This window comes from Schistocerca serialis, chromosome 2 (genome assembly GCF_023864345.2).
Source record: "Schistocerca serialis cubense isolate TAMUIC-IGC-003099 chromosome 2, iqSchSeri2.2, whole genome shotgun sequence".
Classification (NCBI taxonomy): domain Eukaryota; kingdom Metazoa; phylum Arthropoda; class Insecta; order Orthoptera; family Acrididae; genus Schistocerca; species Schistocerca serialis.
Window position 1 is genome coordinate 907,697,038 of NC_064639.1, and position 15,605 is coordinate 907,712,642.

Sequence of the window (15,605 nt, forward strand, 5' to 3'; positions counted from 1 at the left end):
ACATAGAATTTTACTTTCGAATTCATTGAATGCTTCACACATAGCCCTCCTTATGCTAACTTTGACATCGTTTAGCTTTGTTTGTCTGAGAGGTTTTGGCTGCGTTTAAACTTGGAGTGAAGCTCTCTTTGCTTTCGCAGTAGTTTCCTAACTTTGTTGTTGTACCACAGTGGATTTTTCCTGTCCCTCACAGTTTTACTCAACACGTACCTGTCTAAAACACATTTTACGATTGCCTTGAACTTTTTCCATAAACACTCAACATTTTTGTTTTGATCTGTTAGGTAGTCTCAAATCTGCCTTCTATTACTCTTGCTAAACAGATAAACCTTGCCCCCTTTTTTTATATTCCTATTAACTTCCATATTCAGGGATGCTGCAATGGCCTTACGATCACTGATTCCCTGTTCTGCACATACAGAGTCGAAAAGTTCGGGTCTGTTTGTTATCAGTAGGTCCAAGATGTTATCTCCACGAGTCATTTTCTCTGTTTAATTGCTCGAGGTAATTTTCGGATAGTGCACTCAGTATAATGTCACTCGATGCTCTGTCCCTACCACCCGTCCTAAACATCTGAGTGTCCCAGTCTATATCTGGTAAATTGAAATCTCCACCTAAGATTATAACATGCTGAGAAAATTTATGTGAAATGTATTCCAAATTTTCTCTCAGTTGTTCTGCCACTAATGCTGCTGAGTCGGGAGGTCGGTAAAAGGAGCCAATTATTAACCTAGCTCGGCTGTTGAGTGTAACCTCCACCCATAATAATTCACAGGAACTAACCACTTCTACTTCACTACAGGATAAACTACTACTAACAGCGATAAACACGCCACCACCGGTTGCATGCAATCTATCCTTTCTAAACACCATCTGTGCCTTTGTAAAAATTTCAGCAAAATTTATCTCTGGCTTCAGCCAGCTTTCTGTACCTATAACGATTTCAGCTTCGGTGCTTTCTATCAGCGCTTGAAGTTCCGGTACTTTACCAACGCAGCTTCGACAATTTACAATTACAATACCGATTGCTGCTTGGTCCCTGCATGTCCTGACTTTGCCCCGCACCCGTTGAGGCTGTTGCCCTTTCTGTACTTGCCCAAGGCCATCTAACCTAAAAAACCGCCCAGCCCACACCACACAGTCCCTGCTACCCGTGTAGCCGCTTGTTGCGTGTAGTGGACTCCTGACCTATCCAGCGGAACCCGAAACCCTACCACCCTATGGTGCAAGTCAAGGAATCTGCAGCCCACACAGTCGCAGAACCATCTCAGCCTCTGATTCAGACCCTTCACTCGCCTCTGTACCAAAGGTCCGCAGTCAGTCCTGTCGACGATGCTGCAGATGGTGAGCTCTGCTTTCATCCCGCTAGCAAGACTGGCAGTCTTCACCAAATCAGACAGCCGCCAGAAGCCAGAGAGGATTTCCTCCGATCCATAGCACACATCATTGGTGCCGACATGAGCGACCACCTGCAGATGGGTGCACCCTGTACCCTTCATGGCATCCAGAAGGACCCTTTCCACATCTGGAATGACTCCCCCCGGTATGCACACGGAGTGCACATTGGTTTTCTTCCCCTCTCTTGCTGCCATATCCCTAAGGGGCCCCATTACGCGCCTGACATTGGAGCTCCCAACTACCAGTAAGCCCACCCTCTGCAACTGCCCAGATCTTGCAGACTGAGGGGCAACCTCTGGAACAGCACAAGCAGCCTTGTCAGGCCGAAGATCAGTATCAGCCTGAGACAGAGCCTGAAACCGGTTCGTCAGACAAACTGGAGAGGCCTTCCGTTCAGCCCTCCGGAATGTCTTTTGCCCCCTGCCACACCTTGAGATGACCTCCCACTCTACCACAGGTGAGGGATCAGCCTCAATGTGGGCAGTATCCCGGGCAACCACAGTCTTACAAATGAAGAAGGACATAAGCAGAGAAATGCAATAATTATGAACTCTACCTACATTAAAGTAGGATATTTCAGAGATTGACAGCCAATAACTAACCTTGTGTGTAATTTTAGGTGCATTATCACCAGTATGTGATAGCCTTTGGAGTCCATGTAGAGAGCGCATTTTAGATTAAGGTGACAATGTCAGCTATTGGAATATTTTGGTGAACAATAAATTTTCTCTCTCTCTGTCTGTCTCTCTCTCTCTCTCTCTCTCTCTCTCACACACACACACACACACACACACACACACATACAGCACTGTTAGCTGCAGGGAAGTACATTGTCTGAAATCTTAGCACAACTTGCATGTTGTTAATATGTATCCAGTCCATGTTGTTAATATGTATTTCGTAGACTATCCAGTCCATCTCCGTGCCACTCTTGACCTCTATTCTGCATTCACTAATGTCCCCTCAGGATAAGCTAACATATCAGAATCAGAATTTTATTGTCTCTCAACATACATGTCAAATCATTGCTTTATTGTACAGGAGACTCATCAAGCTTATAACTATAATAGGTTCTACATGGAATACAACATTTACTAGAACTATATAAACTATTAATTTTTATCCTGCTCAACTGGTGAGATCATCATTAAAAAATTCATCAGTACAGTAGAAGCATTTTTGAGCCAGAGTGCTATATAATTTCCTTTTTACTGAATCAGTTTCAATCTTTTGAAAATTTATCTTTTTTAACTTGTTGAATATTTTCATCCTCATATATTGTGGGGTCTGCTCACAAAGATTGAGTCTATGTGTAAGAAGCATGAAACTTTCTATGTTTCTAATTCCACATCTGTGTTTGAAGTTTTTGGAGCAAACAGTTCTGGAGTATTATTTGTGAAAAGAATTGTTTCATATAAATACAATGAGGGAACACTTAGTATGTTTAGGTCTCTTAATAGTGGCTGAAAAAATTCTCTTGACTTTGCACAACACATGTTACTTATAATCTTTTTCTGTAAAGTCAATATTTTTGTCAAACTGCTAACATTTCCCCAAAAGATAAAGCCGTATCTCACTGTCACCTCGAAGTAGCTATGGTACACTACCTTTTTCATGTCTATGGCAGTGTCTCTGGCTAAGATTAACATAGCAAATGCCAGGCTGTTCAGTTTACTTTTTAAATAGTCTATATGTGAGGACCACGACAGATTTCTGTCCAACTGCATTCCTAAGAATTTAACACATTCTGCTTGATTTAGTTCCAGACTTCCTTGCATAGTTTGAATATCATTTATTTTTGACTGATTTCTCTTACACTGCATAACCTGTGTTTTTGAAATATCTGGTTTTAGTCTACATAGATGAAACCACACATCTTGATTTTCTAGAGTTTTTATGACATTTTTGGGAATTTCTTCTGCATTTTTATTTTCTATCGGTACTGATTTGTCATCAGTGGATAAAACTGAATGATGATTTATATTTATGGTGAAGTCATCTGTGTAAAAAAGAAAAAAATATAGGGTCTAGAATTGATCCTTGTGGTCACCCTGTGAAATCGTTCTCCATTTTGAAGAGTATTTTTCTTTGTCTGATGTTATGGCTGCCCTTTGCTGTTACTTTGTCAAATATGACTTGCACTACTGTAAGGCACTGCCTGTAATTCTGTATTTTTACATTTTATATTATAATAGTGAGTGGTTCACACAGTTGAATGCTTTGTATAAGTCACAGAAGGTTCCTGTAGCTTTTTGTGGTTTATCTATGGTGGAATTAACTTGAGTTATGAATTAATTAACTGCATAAATTGTACTTTTGCTTTTTTGGAAGCCAAATTATATTGAAGTTGTGACAAAAATTTTGAATCTGGATTGCAACAATCGTTTCAAATATTTTAGAACATACAGGAAGAAGGGAAGTTGGACAGTATTTTCCCCTATCTTCTTTAGAGTCTTTTTTTTAAATAATGGTTTCACTTCTGCATATTTTAGAATGTCTGGAAAGTAACATTATTAAAGTGATTTATTAATTGTTTCAGACAGTAGATGTGCAATTATATTTGAAGCTGCTTTGATGACTTTGACAGGTATTTCATCCCATCCCACATAATTTTTGTTTATTTGGCTTAATATAAATCTTTTACTGTTACTTTGTCAAATTTGACTCTGATTCTTGCTCAAAAGTGACCCAAATAAATGTACATTATCTTGATAGGAGTTTAATCTACATTACCTTCAGATTTTGCTACCATTATAATAAAATTTGTTAAAATTATCTGATATCTGAGCAGGATTTACAATTATTTTGTCTTGTACCTTTATTACCTTTATTTTAGAAATTTCCTGGTGGCTAGGATTGATTCCAAAGTCAGATTTGACAACTGTCCATAATGCCTTGGATTTATTTCTGTACTTGTTGATAAATTTAGTATTTGCCATTTTATTTGCTGCTTTTACAACCTTCCTAAATATTTTTATATGATTTAACATAACTATCATAAAACAGTTAAGCCTTTTATTGCCACTTGTTGACAAATTGCCTGTTGGCATCCATCTCAGGTTCTTGGGTTGAAGAACCCAATATGGAAGTCAACAGGCAATTTGTCACACCATCTATTATAACAATCCTGTCACAAGCCATTCCTACTTTATCTGAGATAGTGTTTACTGAGACAACACCGAGCGAGGTGGCTCAGTGGCTAGCACACTGGACTCGCATTCGGGAGGACGACGGTTCAATCCCGCGTCCGGCCATCCTGATTTAGGTTTTCCGTGATTTCCCTAAATCGCTCCAGGTAAATGCCAGGATGGTTCCTTTGAAAGGGCACGGCCGACTTCCTTCCCTAATCCGATGAGACCGATGACCTCGCTGTCTGGTCTCCCCCCCCCCCCCCCCCCCAAAAACAACAACAACAACAACTGAGACAACAGCCATATCATGTGCCAACAGGTTTACAACTATTGCACTGTTAAAAATTTCCTCATTTCTGATGCAACAACCATTGCCATATTCTGAATTTAAGCAATTTTATGGGAAGAAAACACTAAGGCTGGCTGTTACTCCTTTATTTTCTTTTATGTTCACTAGTAGTTTTGACACCTTATCCATTTTTAGGTGACAATGTCCTCTTAATATTTTCATGGAGTTACTTTGAAATGGACAGTCATCCAAACTAGCAATGCTGACATTAAATAAATAAATATTTTACAGATGATCTTTGTGGTTTCTGCTCTTTAAGGGTTATCAGTAACAAAATATTTTACAGTTTTATGTGGATAAGGCAAACAACCACCTGTACACCCTCATGAACAGTCACTTCCAAAATGTGGCTAATCATGAAACTGCACCCCCTCCCTCCTACCTGTTGTAGAACCCCACAGCTCTGATGACTTTAATAGCGGCTCTGAAACCCATGCCAACTGGATCCAGCAACAAATCTTCTTAAGAGCACAAGTGTGAATTGTCTCTCCCATCCTTGGACATCCACTTGTCTTGCAGATTAAAACTATGTAGTGGACTGAGGCTTGAACATGGAATCTCATCTTTTCATAATGTATGTTCTTACCACCTGAGGTATCAAGGCCCAACACTCAGCACACCCTCACAGCTGTACTTCTGTCACTACCTCTCTCCTGAGTTGTGCCTAGATAGGTCAGGCAGTAAGAGCATTCCTCATAAAGAGCTATGTTCCACTTTCAAGTCTTAGTCAGGTGCACAGTCTTAATTGCCAGGAATTTTTGTAACAGTGTACACTCCTCTTCAGAGTGAAAAATTTATCCTTGTGTCCTACATATACTCAGACTATGCAGTGTACAAAATACATGTCTTGTTGACAACATGCATACAAGACAAAAAGAGAACTTGAAAGATAAAAGTTTGTATCAAAAGGCAACATACACTACAGTTAGTTGCTGTACTGATTGTTCCCACAAGAGTATAGGCCATGAAAAGTAAAGTTCTAGGTTGAAGTATGGTCAGTCATAATTTTAATATGCCAGGAAGTTTCCTAACAGTTCACACTCCCTCCAGAGTGAAAGATTTATTCTAGAAGGAATGTGATATTTTAACAGATCATAATGTTCACTAATGTGCAGCACATCATAAATTTAGGCAATTAATAATACAATGCTTACATAAAAGTATTCTCCTGTTTTGGCAATTTCCAAAGCATCTTTTCCTTTCAGGCAATTAACTATCTCTTCTGATGTTGTATCTGGGCAGTTCACCAGCCTTGCTTGCTCTCTTGCTTGTTGCAGTGGGTTTCTAACACCGTTTGTTAGATCAGCTCCACTCATTGCAATTATTTTATGGAACAAGCCTAAAACAAAAGTTAAATTTTTTTAATTGATGGTTGGTACCTTAATGAAACACATTTAATATCATGAAACACATTTTTTTGTAATTGTATACATTATATCCTCAAAGACTGAAAAATTAGATCAGTACAATCATGAAAGGCCTCAGATATCAAAGTGCGAGGACTTTGCCTACAAGTGACAATCATTGTGCATAAACTCAGCATGCAATTACCATTGTCAGACATTTTCTTTGAGTTATATCTTTGGATTGTTGCACGAGTTAGTTTTGTTTTATGATTCTCTATAGTGTCAATGTATTGTACATGTGCTCAACAATATTATAATAAATACCATTCTTCTTATTCTGCAATCAGATCAAGTGATATTCCTGTGATCCACTTTCCTGGAATTCTCACAGTCATAACCCAACAAAAGCATGCAGATCATCTTCAGCAAAATTCAATATATGTAATGGATTGCTTCACAATGACAGTGACTTGTTGCAATGAGCAATGTTTATCTGGACAGTTTTCCCAGCATGATAATGTCAACTGTGGTTCTTGAAGTCTTTTTAATGTATCTGTACAGACAATGAATGCTGTGAAAACAGAAAATGGTGTACTTCCATGACCCTCTCATAGGGTGAACAATATGGAACATTTACATAGACAATGTTTGGCACAGTATGACCTTTTCAGTGACTTTAAAAATGATTGAGGTCAAGTACTAAATCTATATGGCGTTTTTTTTACAGAACATTCTGTGTTTCCCGGAAATTCAAACCTGTACAAAATTGTTCCATGTAATTTTATTAGTGCATCCACAGTTGAACCCATTAGCACAGAAATGTGGAGCCCACCCAACTGTGTTACACAAGAAGATTTTGGTGGTTTCTTCCATGTTGCATACAATAGCTGGGATTTCCATTACAACAGCACTTGCACAGGCAGTATGAGTGCCAAACAAAATTGATTTTCACTAAGTGCACATAAGACAGTACTTACAGCCTAAACAACCGCCTTTCCAGCCTGATCATCCAATGATGTTGTTCACCATTGCATAAATCACACTTGGCAACTGAGGTGTACTGAATAATGATTTGAAGTTTTCCATATACTCAGCAATATCAGTGAATAGCCTTATGTTATTAGTGATGTGATACAGTCACCACCTACATCTAGCAAATTTTATATGGTGAAAGGAACCCTGCACTGATGATTAGCTATGTTGCTGGAACAGCTGATACAGCAAGTGGTACAGTCAGAGAAACTGGGCAGCAGAATGCATTCACAGTTTTGGAGACACTTACATACACTGACAGATCTAACATACATGCCAGACAGCATACTTTGGACATGTTGGTTATCTAAGTTACCATTGTACACTGAAGAACCAAAGAAACTGGTACACCTGCCTAATATTGTGTAGGGCCCTCACAAGCATGTAGAAGCATTGCAACACGGCACGGCATGGACTTGATTAATGTCTGACATAGTGCTGGAGGTAACTGACACCATGAAACATGCAGGGCTGTCCATAAATACATAAGAGTACAAGAGCATGGAGATCTCTTGATCTCTTCTGAACAGCATGTTACAAGGCATCCCAGATATGCTCAATAATGTTCATGTCTGGGGGAGAGGGTGGGGAGGTGGGGGGGGGGGGGGGGGGAGAGTGTTCCTGGAGCCACTCTGTAGCAGTTCTGGACATGTGGAGTGTCCCATTGTATTGCTAAAATTGCCAAAGTCCATTGGAATGCACAATGGACATGAATGGCTGGAGGTGATCAGACTGGATGCTGACGTACATGTCACCTGTCAGGGTCATACCTAGACGTGTCAGGGGTCCCATATCACTCCAAATGCACACACCCCACACCATTACAGAGCCTCCACAAGCTTGAACAGTTCCCTGCTGACATGCAGGTTCCATGGATTCATGAGGTTGCCTCCATACTCATAAAAGTCCATCTGCTTGATACAATTTGAAATGAGACTCGGTCGACCAGTCAACATGTTTCCAGTCATCAACACTCCAATGTCAGTGCTGACGGGCCCAGGCAAAGCATAAAGCTTTGTGTTGTGCAGTCATGAATGGTACACAAGTGGGCCTTTGGTTCCAAAAGCTCATATCGATGACGTTTCATTGAATGGTTCACATGCTCACACTTGTTGATGACCAAGCATTGAAATCTGCAACAATCTGCAGAAGGTTTGCACTTCTGTCATGTTGACGATTCTCTTCAGTTGTCGTTTGTCCCAGTCTTGTAGGAGCTTTTTTCGGCCGCAGCGATGTCAGATATTTGATGTTTCATCAGATTCCTGACATTCACGGTACACTCATTACATGGTCATACGGAAAAATCCCCGCTTCATCCCTACCTTGGAGATGCTCCGCCAACTAAAACACCATGTTCAAACTCACTTAAATATCGATAACTTGCCATTGTAGCAACAGTAACCGATCTAACAACTGCACCAGGCACTTCTTGATGATGTTGGCCTGCTTTCTTTATTTGTTCATTTGTTGTCCTTGGCGTCGACGTACTGGCTGAAAAAATAGAGGCTGGATGTGCAACTACTATCTACTGTAAATGATGTAGCCGACAGATGCACCATTGTGTTTCACAGTACTTTAATTTCACTGTTCACAACCCCCCAATAATACTCAGTTATATGGCCAGTTCACTATTGTTTAACTTTAGATAAGCCTCATTAATAGTTTTGCAGGCGAACATCCACATACTGCTACAATAGTTTACTGTTGAACATCTATGAGCAGTAAAGAACATAACCACATAATTCACAGTTCTTTCAGTATAATCAGGTACATATGGAACAGACACTATCACTGTTTTAACACATGGCCTATTTGTGTTACACTTAATTCACAGTTACATTGATGCATTGTTGTTGTTCTAACCAACACAAGTTTCTCATCTGAAACTCAGCTGTGGACTCAATGTCTGATGACCAAAAATTGGGCCCTTATATATCCTCACAATAATAGGTGCTGAAACTACACATTGTTCAAAATTAAATGTACAGAAATTACAATTAAAACTTAACTCATTAAATGAACTGAATACATTGAAAAATTGGTTCTTTTTAACAGTTTCTTCTACTACAAGATTTAGGCTGAATTATTTGTTTAAATGATGAAATTAACATATATCATTATGCAAACAATACTTTTGATAAAACTGATAATTACTTTGGAATTAATTAAGGGCTGGCTTTGCTGACATGTTTTCAAATAGAGCCAAATAGATCCTTTAAAAATACAATTAATTGTTCCTCCAAATGTTTATAATTAGTACAGAACTTATATTTGTTTATACATCAACAACAGAATTTAAGTTATGAAACAATTACTGGTTTCACCCTATAACAAAAGATACTAACTATGCACAATTGAAATAAATTAGAAAATCAAAAACTAAGCACAAAATTAGATCTGGTGTTAAATACTTTGAAACTGAGGGCCAACCTTTCTCTTTTATGAAAATGCAAATTATGGTCATGTATGTTAATGATACTTAGTTGAAAGTGAAAAAATAAAGGCTAAGGAGACAGATGGCAAAACAAGAGGGGCAGTAAAAATATCCCAGCTTGCTTCATCGCAACTGTTGTCTTATATAGGCACTGCTGGCCGCAGCGCTGTATTCTGCCTGTTTACATATCTCTGCATTTGAATATGCATGCCTATACTAGTTTCTTTGGAGCTTCAGTGTATATTCAATGAGTGATGGTTCCACATGATGATGTTACATGGAAATTTAAATTATATATGTTGGATAGAAGTTTTGGGTTTCAGCAACTATGACGATACTATTATGGAAAGGACAACGGTTAATGGCAGTAGCAGTTCACAGTCCCACAACTGAGGCAATAAATTGCCAAAGGCCACCAAGCACTCATGGAAACATGACAATGATGTCACAAGTCAACTCGAGATTGCCGCAGTTAGCATGAGAACTAGACATCAGCTTTTTACATCAGACACATCCCTATCTAACAGGGCCAGGAATACTAGTTACGACAAACACTGTTGTCTTGGTTTCATGCACATTTTGGGAATCAAGCATGTAAATGTTCCTCACTGTGTAGTTACTCAAATGCTAGGCACAACACTGAAATAGGCAGATGGTCATGAAACACAAAAAATTTGTCACTAATACAGTTGGATTGACCAAATAAGTTTAGCCTGACCTACGCAGGAACCCTCTAGACTGTACATCCTAGATAAGATATGAAACCAGGATTTTCTTATTGACAGTGACACTGAGGTGAGTACCCTCCCCAACACAGCATCTCAACCAGAGAATTTGGATGCCACCATCAATAACACACACTTCAAAGTATATGGAATAGTTCCAAATAGTGGACCTCGCATTGCACGAAGCTATCATCCAACATTTCACAACTGTGGGCATAAATGAGCCGATATTCAGTACTGATTTTTTAAGACCATTCCACTTCATTCCTGACCTAGCAAATGGCAAATTTCAGTACACTAGCAGCGGGGTTTAAGTGACAGGCAACATCTGCAGACCATTTACACACACATGTATATGGTACACAGATTCTGGAATAACATCTGAGAAACAATTCAAGAATACTTACTGTTCTTTGAAATAGAATTTAGATGCCATAAATAAGAAGTATGATGATGAAAACCAAGAAAAAGAAAATTATGCAATGAAAATCAAGCTGCAGCATCCATCCTGCCCACCTGCAATATTGGCATCCTGCATGACAGAACAGACATGCAGGAGGCCTTCATCACAGTGAGTGAAACCAAAGCAGATGTTTACGGTATGACTGAGGCCACTGCCAGAGATGAAAGCACAGCCTCATCTCTCAGCCAACAACTGATAGGGCACACTACCTGAACACCACGGATTGAAGGGGTGCCATCACGATCCACAAGTGGACTATTTTCCTACGCCACTCACGTGATCAAAAATAGTCCCAGAAGATCCATCTACCAACTGGAATTATAAGCCGGAGCATTGCCAACCAGAAGGCAGTTCGACATGTGCCATGGACTTGTAGGGATCTACCATCCCAACTCAACACCCTCGTGCCTTGTCTGCAGATAGTCCCGGATCGTCAGGAATGGTAGCTTCAGACTGTGACTCAAGAGTGTCATGCAGCAGTGGTCTCCCTGGACAGCTTTGTTGTAATGCTGTGCCAACCACTCTCTAGTAATTTTGTTTCTGTCTTTTCTTTGGTGGACTTACTCGAGTGAGAGACTTGTGAGGAAAACATTTTATTTTGTTATCCTTCTGTTATAAGATCCAAAGTGGGATCCATACTTAGTTTCTTGCCTAAATTGTGTTTTGTTTTGACTACTTTGTTGACATCAGCAACGTTCTTATTTATTGGTTTTTCCTCATAAAAACAAATTGAGGAATATCATTAACTTTTTCTCTCTGCTACCACAGATACAGCAGTCGCGAGGGGTAGGTTTTGTTCGATATTCACATGTTTTCCCAGTCGTTTTTCTCTATGGCAGACAGTATTCCAGGTTTAGATGAATCTTCAGCATGAGTCATAGCACTGTTAAGAACACATGCAACAAACAAATGAGCTTATTATGCAGTGATTACAGGCAATGTTCTCCCCACCCTCAGAGGTTCCAGTTCATAGGTCGCAGTCAGACTCCTCTCTGATACAGTTCTGTGCCACAGACCCACATTTTCCAAGTTCAACAAAACTCCTGAGCTATGGGAAAACTATGTGACCATGTGGAACAACATTTCCTTGCACATACTGTCATTAGTGACATACAACGTCGCATGTTTTTTCTTGTCAATTTAGGTCCTGACATTTAACATCTGTTGAAGCAATTACATCCAAACGAGGAGCCTCATACCCTCTCCTATGAGGCACTGATGTCTAGCTTGTTGGATTCTTTTGACTCCTAGGTACACAATCTTCTGTTGCCAAAAACTCCCAACACAGTCTAACAGGGAATGGATTGAAACTTCCTGGCAGATTAAAACTGTGTGCCGGTCTGAGACTCGAACTCGGGATCTTTGCCTTTCGTGGGCAAGTGCTCTACCAACTAAGCTACCCAAGCATGACTCATGCCCCATCATAACAGCTTTACTTCTGCCAGTACCTCATCTCCTACCCTCCAAACTTGCCCCTGAAAGGCAAAGGTCCTGAGTTTGAGTCTCGGTCTGGCACACAGTTTTAATCTGCCAGGAAGTTTCATATCAGCACACACTCCGCTGCAGAGTGAAAATCTCATTCAGGGAATGGATTGTTACTCTTCAAGGTCTTTCTCGTGACTGTCAGTTCTTCTGTGGGAACCCTCACCTGCGGGCAGTCATATGGTTTGGCACTCATGTGGGATATGATTCTTGTCCAAGCTCCAGACAACTTCCTGCAAGCAGATCTTTGAAACTGAAACATCTCTCCTTGGAAACTTTATCAATTATTTGCACACATGAACAGTCAATTTGCTCATCTGCCACACTCCAATCGCCATCATAACTCTTTCCTGCCTGCCCACCATGCAGCCATACTTCACAATGACAGTGTCTGTGCCAGGGATATTCCACGAAAGATGTAGCCACCCCCTTGAGCCATGTTGTTAGTCCCCACCTTCAGCCACATAAGCAACATTTGCACCCATGTAGTCAATGTTTTGTTATGCATCGATGACGAGACAATCATTCCCAGAGGGTGACCTGCTCAGTCTCTGGGATGCAGGGTCATAAGGCCGAAGTCTGCCAGTTGTTAATGTTTATGGATGTGGACCACACTACATTAAACCCTACAAAATTTGTAGGGGATGAGTCAGACCAAACTCCACCAGTTTTTCCACACATGACAGCAGCTATCACTCTGACCGCACAGGTAAACAGCGCCCCTTACCCACCATCATTGACTGGGACTGGCACCGCCAGTTAATTTCACCATCGCTTTGTTCATTCACAATTGCTCTGAAGAGTTACAGCAACTACATCATCCAACTACAGGGGAGGTTCTTAACAAGGATCCAACATCTAACAAATGATGTCACAGCAGGCATTTTGGTCCTTACCGCCTATGAGGCCACCAACTTGTTAGGGATGGACCTCTTCCACTCCTGGGCATCGAGCTACACTATTCTGCACCAGCTATCAAGTCCTTCTCTTTGGACACTCAGTTGCAAGAGCTTCTGGACTCATTCTCAGACATCTTTTCCGATGCCTCCCTAGGGGTCTCTGGGTTCCACATCCAAATCCTTCCCTCAGTGGTTCCGAAGTTCCACAAAGCCCATCTAGTACCGTTTGCACTCTGCGATAAGCTGCAGCTGGTGCTTCATCACCTGGAAGATGAAAGAGTCCTGATGCCAGTGCACTATAGTCACTGGGCTTCACTTATCATCATCATCATCATCATCATCATCATCATCAAAAAGCCGAACTGGTCTCTTTGAGTTTGTAGGGATTTTTAAGCCACTGTCAATCGCAATCCGTTATTGGCACCTAACCCATGTCAAAGGTTGAGGATATTCTGTCAAAACTGGTGGGCAGAAAAGTATTTGCCAAGACTGATCTTCGTTATGCCTACCTCCAGTTGCCTTCAGACAAGACATCGAGTCTATCCTGGTCATCAATATGCCTTTTGGACTTTCTTGTTACAACCGGCTTCCATTCAGGGTCACAGGTGCCCTTGCCACTTTTCAGTGCAATTGGGAGATGCTGACCAGAGACATTCTTGGGACAGCAAACTACCTTGATGACATCTTAGACGCTGGTGGTACCAACCACGAACTTGCACAGAACCTATGTGCACTCTTCAGCATTCTGCAGGATGCTCACTTAGTTGCAAACAAACACAAATGTCTTTTTTTTTGTGCCTCACATAACCTGCCTCATCACATCTTCAGCGACACAGGTATTTGTCCAATGCTGCAATACATCATGACACTTCACAGCTCACGTCCATACATGGACAGCTGAATTACTATAGGCATTTTATTCCCCACTCTGCAGCTCTGGCAGAACCGCTTCACCACCTCCTTTGTAAAATTACTTCATGGTAATGGTCTCTGGCTTGCGATCAGGTTTTCGAATGTCTGAAATCAGCCCTCCTTAAGCCAGTGTGCCTTCTCCCATATGACCCCTACAAACCTCTCACCTGGGCTGTGGATGCATTGGATTATGTATTGGGGGCCATCTTGTCTCACATTGTTGATGGCACTGAATGGCTGATTGCCTTTGTCTCCAAAACTCTCTCACCCACACAGAACAATTATAGCCCAATCGAGAAGGCAGCCTTAGCCATGGTTTTTGGGTTAAAAATGCTCCACAACTTCATCTACAGTAGCCACTCCACATTGTTCACAGATCACAAGCTGTTGGTCTCCCTGCTTGATGCCACTTCAGCCATTCCTATGAGGACTTCTCACCACCTCCAGTGGGATAACGATCACTGGCAGATTGTGCTGCTGCCCTCCCTGCACCTGCAGGAATTGAAGCTCCTGCATGTCGGACACTGGGGTATTGTCCTCACGAAACACCTCACCTGCCAACATGTTTATTGGAGAGGGATGGATCCCACCAACACTCATATGGTGACATAATGTACCATGAGTCAAAGTCAACAATTGGCACCCCCTCACCCCCTTGGCATCTGACCGCTTCTCCTTGGTTCTGCTTATACCTGGATTTCGTGGGCCCGTTCCTTGGTCCCTCCTGGCTCATCCTCAAGGATACCGGCAATGGATTCCCATATGTCTCCCGCATGTCCTCCACATCAGCCACAAGTACCACCCACAATCTCTCCCATATCTTTGACATTGAAGGACTTCTGGAAACAACTGTGACCAACAATGGTTCCCAGTTTGTCTACTGAATTCACTTGCTTCTGTGCTACTTCCAGCATCCAGTTGCTCCATACGGTGCTGTTTCATCCATCATCAAATCGTCCGGCAGAAAGATTTGTCCACACATTTAAGACATGGAGGGCCAAACTGCATCAGCAGCACACGCTGGATGACACTCTCATATTTTTCTTTTGACCTACTGGTCCACAGTCCAGTATGTGACACCCCCAGTGGAAAAACTTAACAGACACCCTCACCAATCACCCCTGTCCACCCTGTTCTCACTTTCTGCCCTGTCCACCTCAGCAATGTTCTAACCACTCTTGTTTTTCACTGCAGGATCCAGATTGGGCAATAGTGTTCACCAGGAACCGTCATCAGTGGGGCCCGACCACGATCTCCAACCTCCTCAGCTGTGCCACGGCAACTGTCACCCTCGAAGATGGCATGGTGTGCCAGAAGCACAGCAACCAGCTCCACCTCTGGCATGCTTTGGGGGCAGCTCCTACACCACCTTGTCTTCCATTGGATCTCAGGGATGATCGCTTCCTGCCTTCCAGTCCAGTGCTGCTGCTATTT

General features: G+C 41.5%; 1 protein-coding gene across 1 annotated transcript in view; it reads right to left on the reverse strand.

Annotated features, from left to right (window-relative positions):
* The window catches only part of LOC126458261 (esterase E4-like), a 108,682-nt gene that overhangs the window by 45,011 nt on the left and 48,066 nt on the right, over nucleotides 1-15,605 (reverse strand). Inside the window, exon 5 of the mRNA XM_050095186.1 lies at nucleotides 6,033-6,217. Coding sequence (XP_049951143.1) covers nucleotides 6,033-6,217 — 185 coding nt within the window. The remainder of the gene's footprint in view (nucleotides 1-6,032; nucleotides 6,218-15,605) is intronic.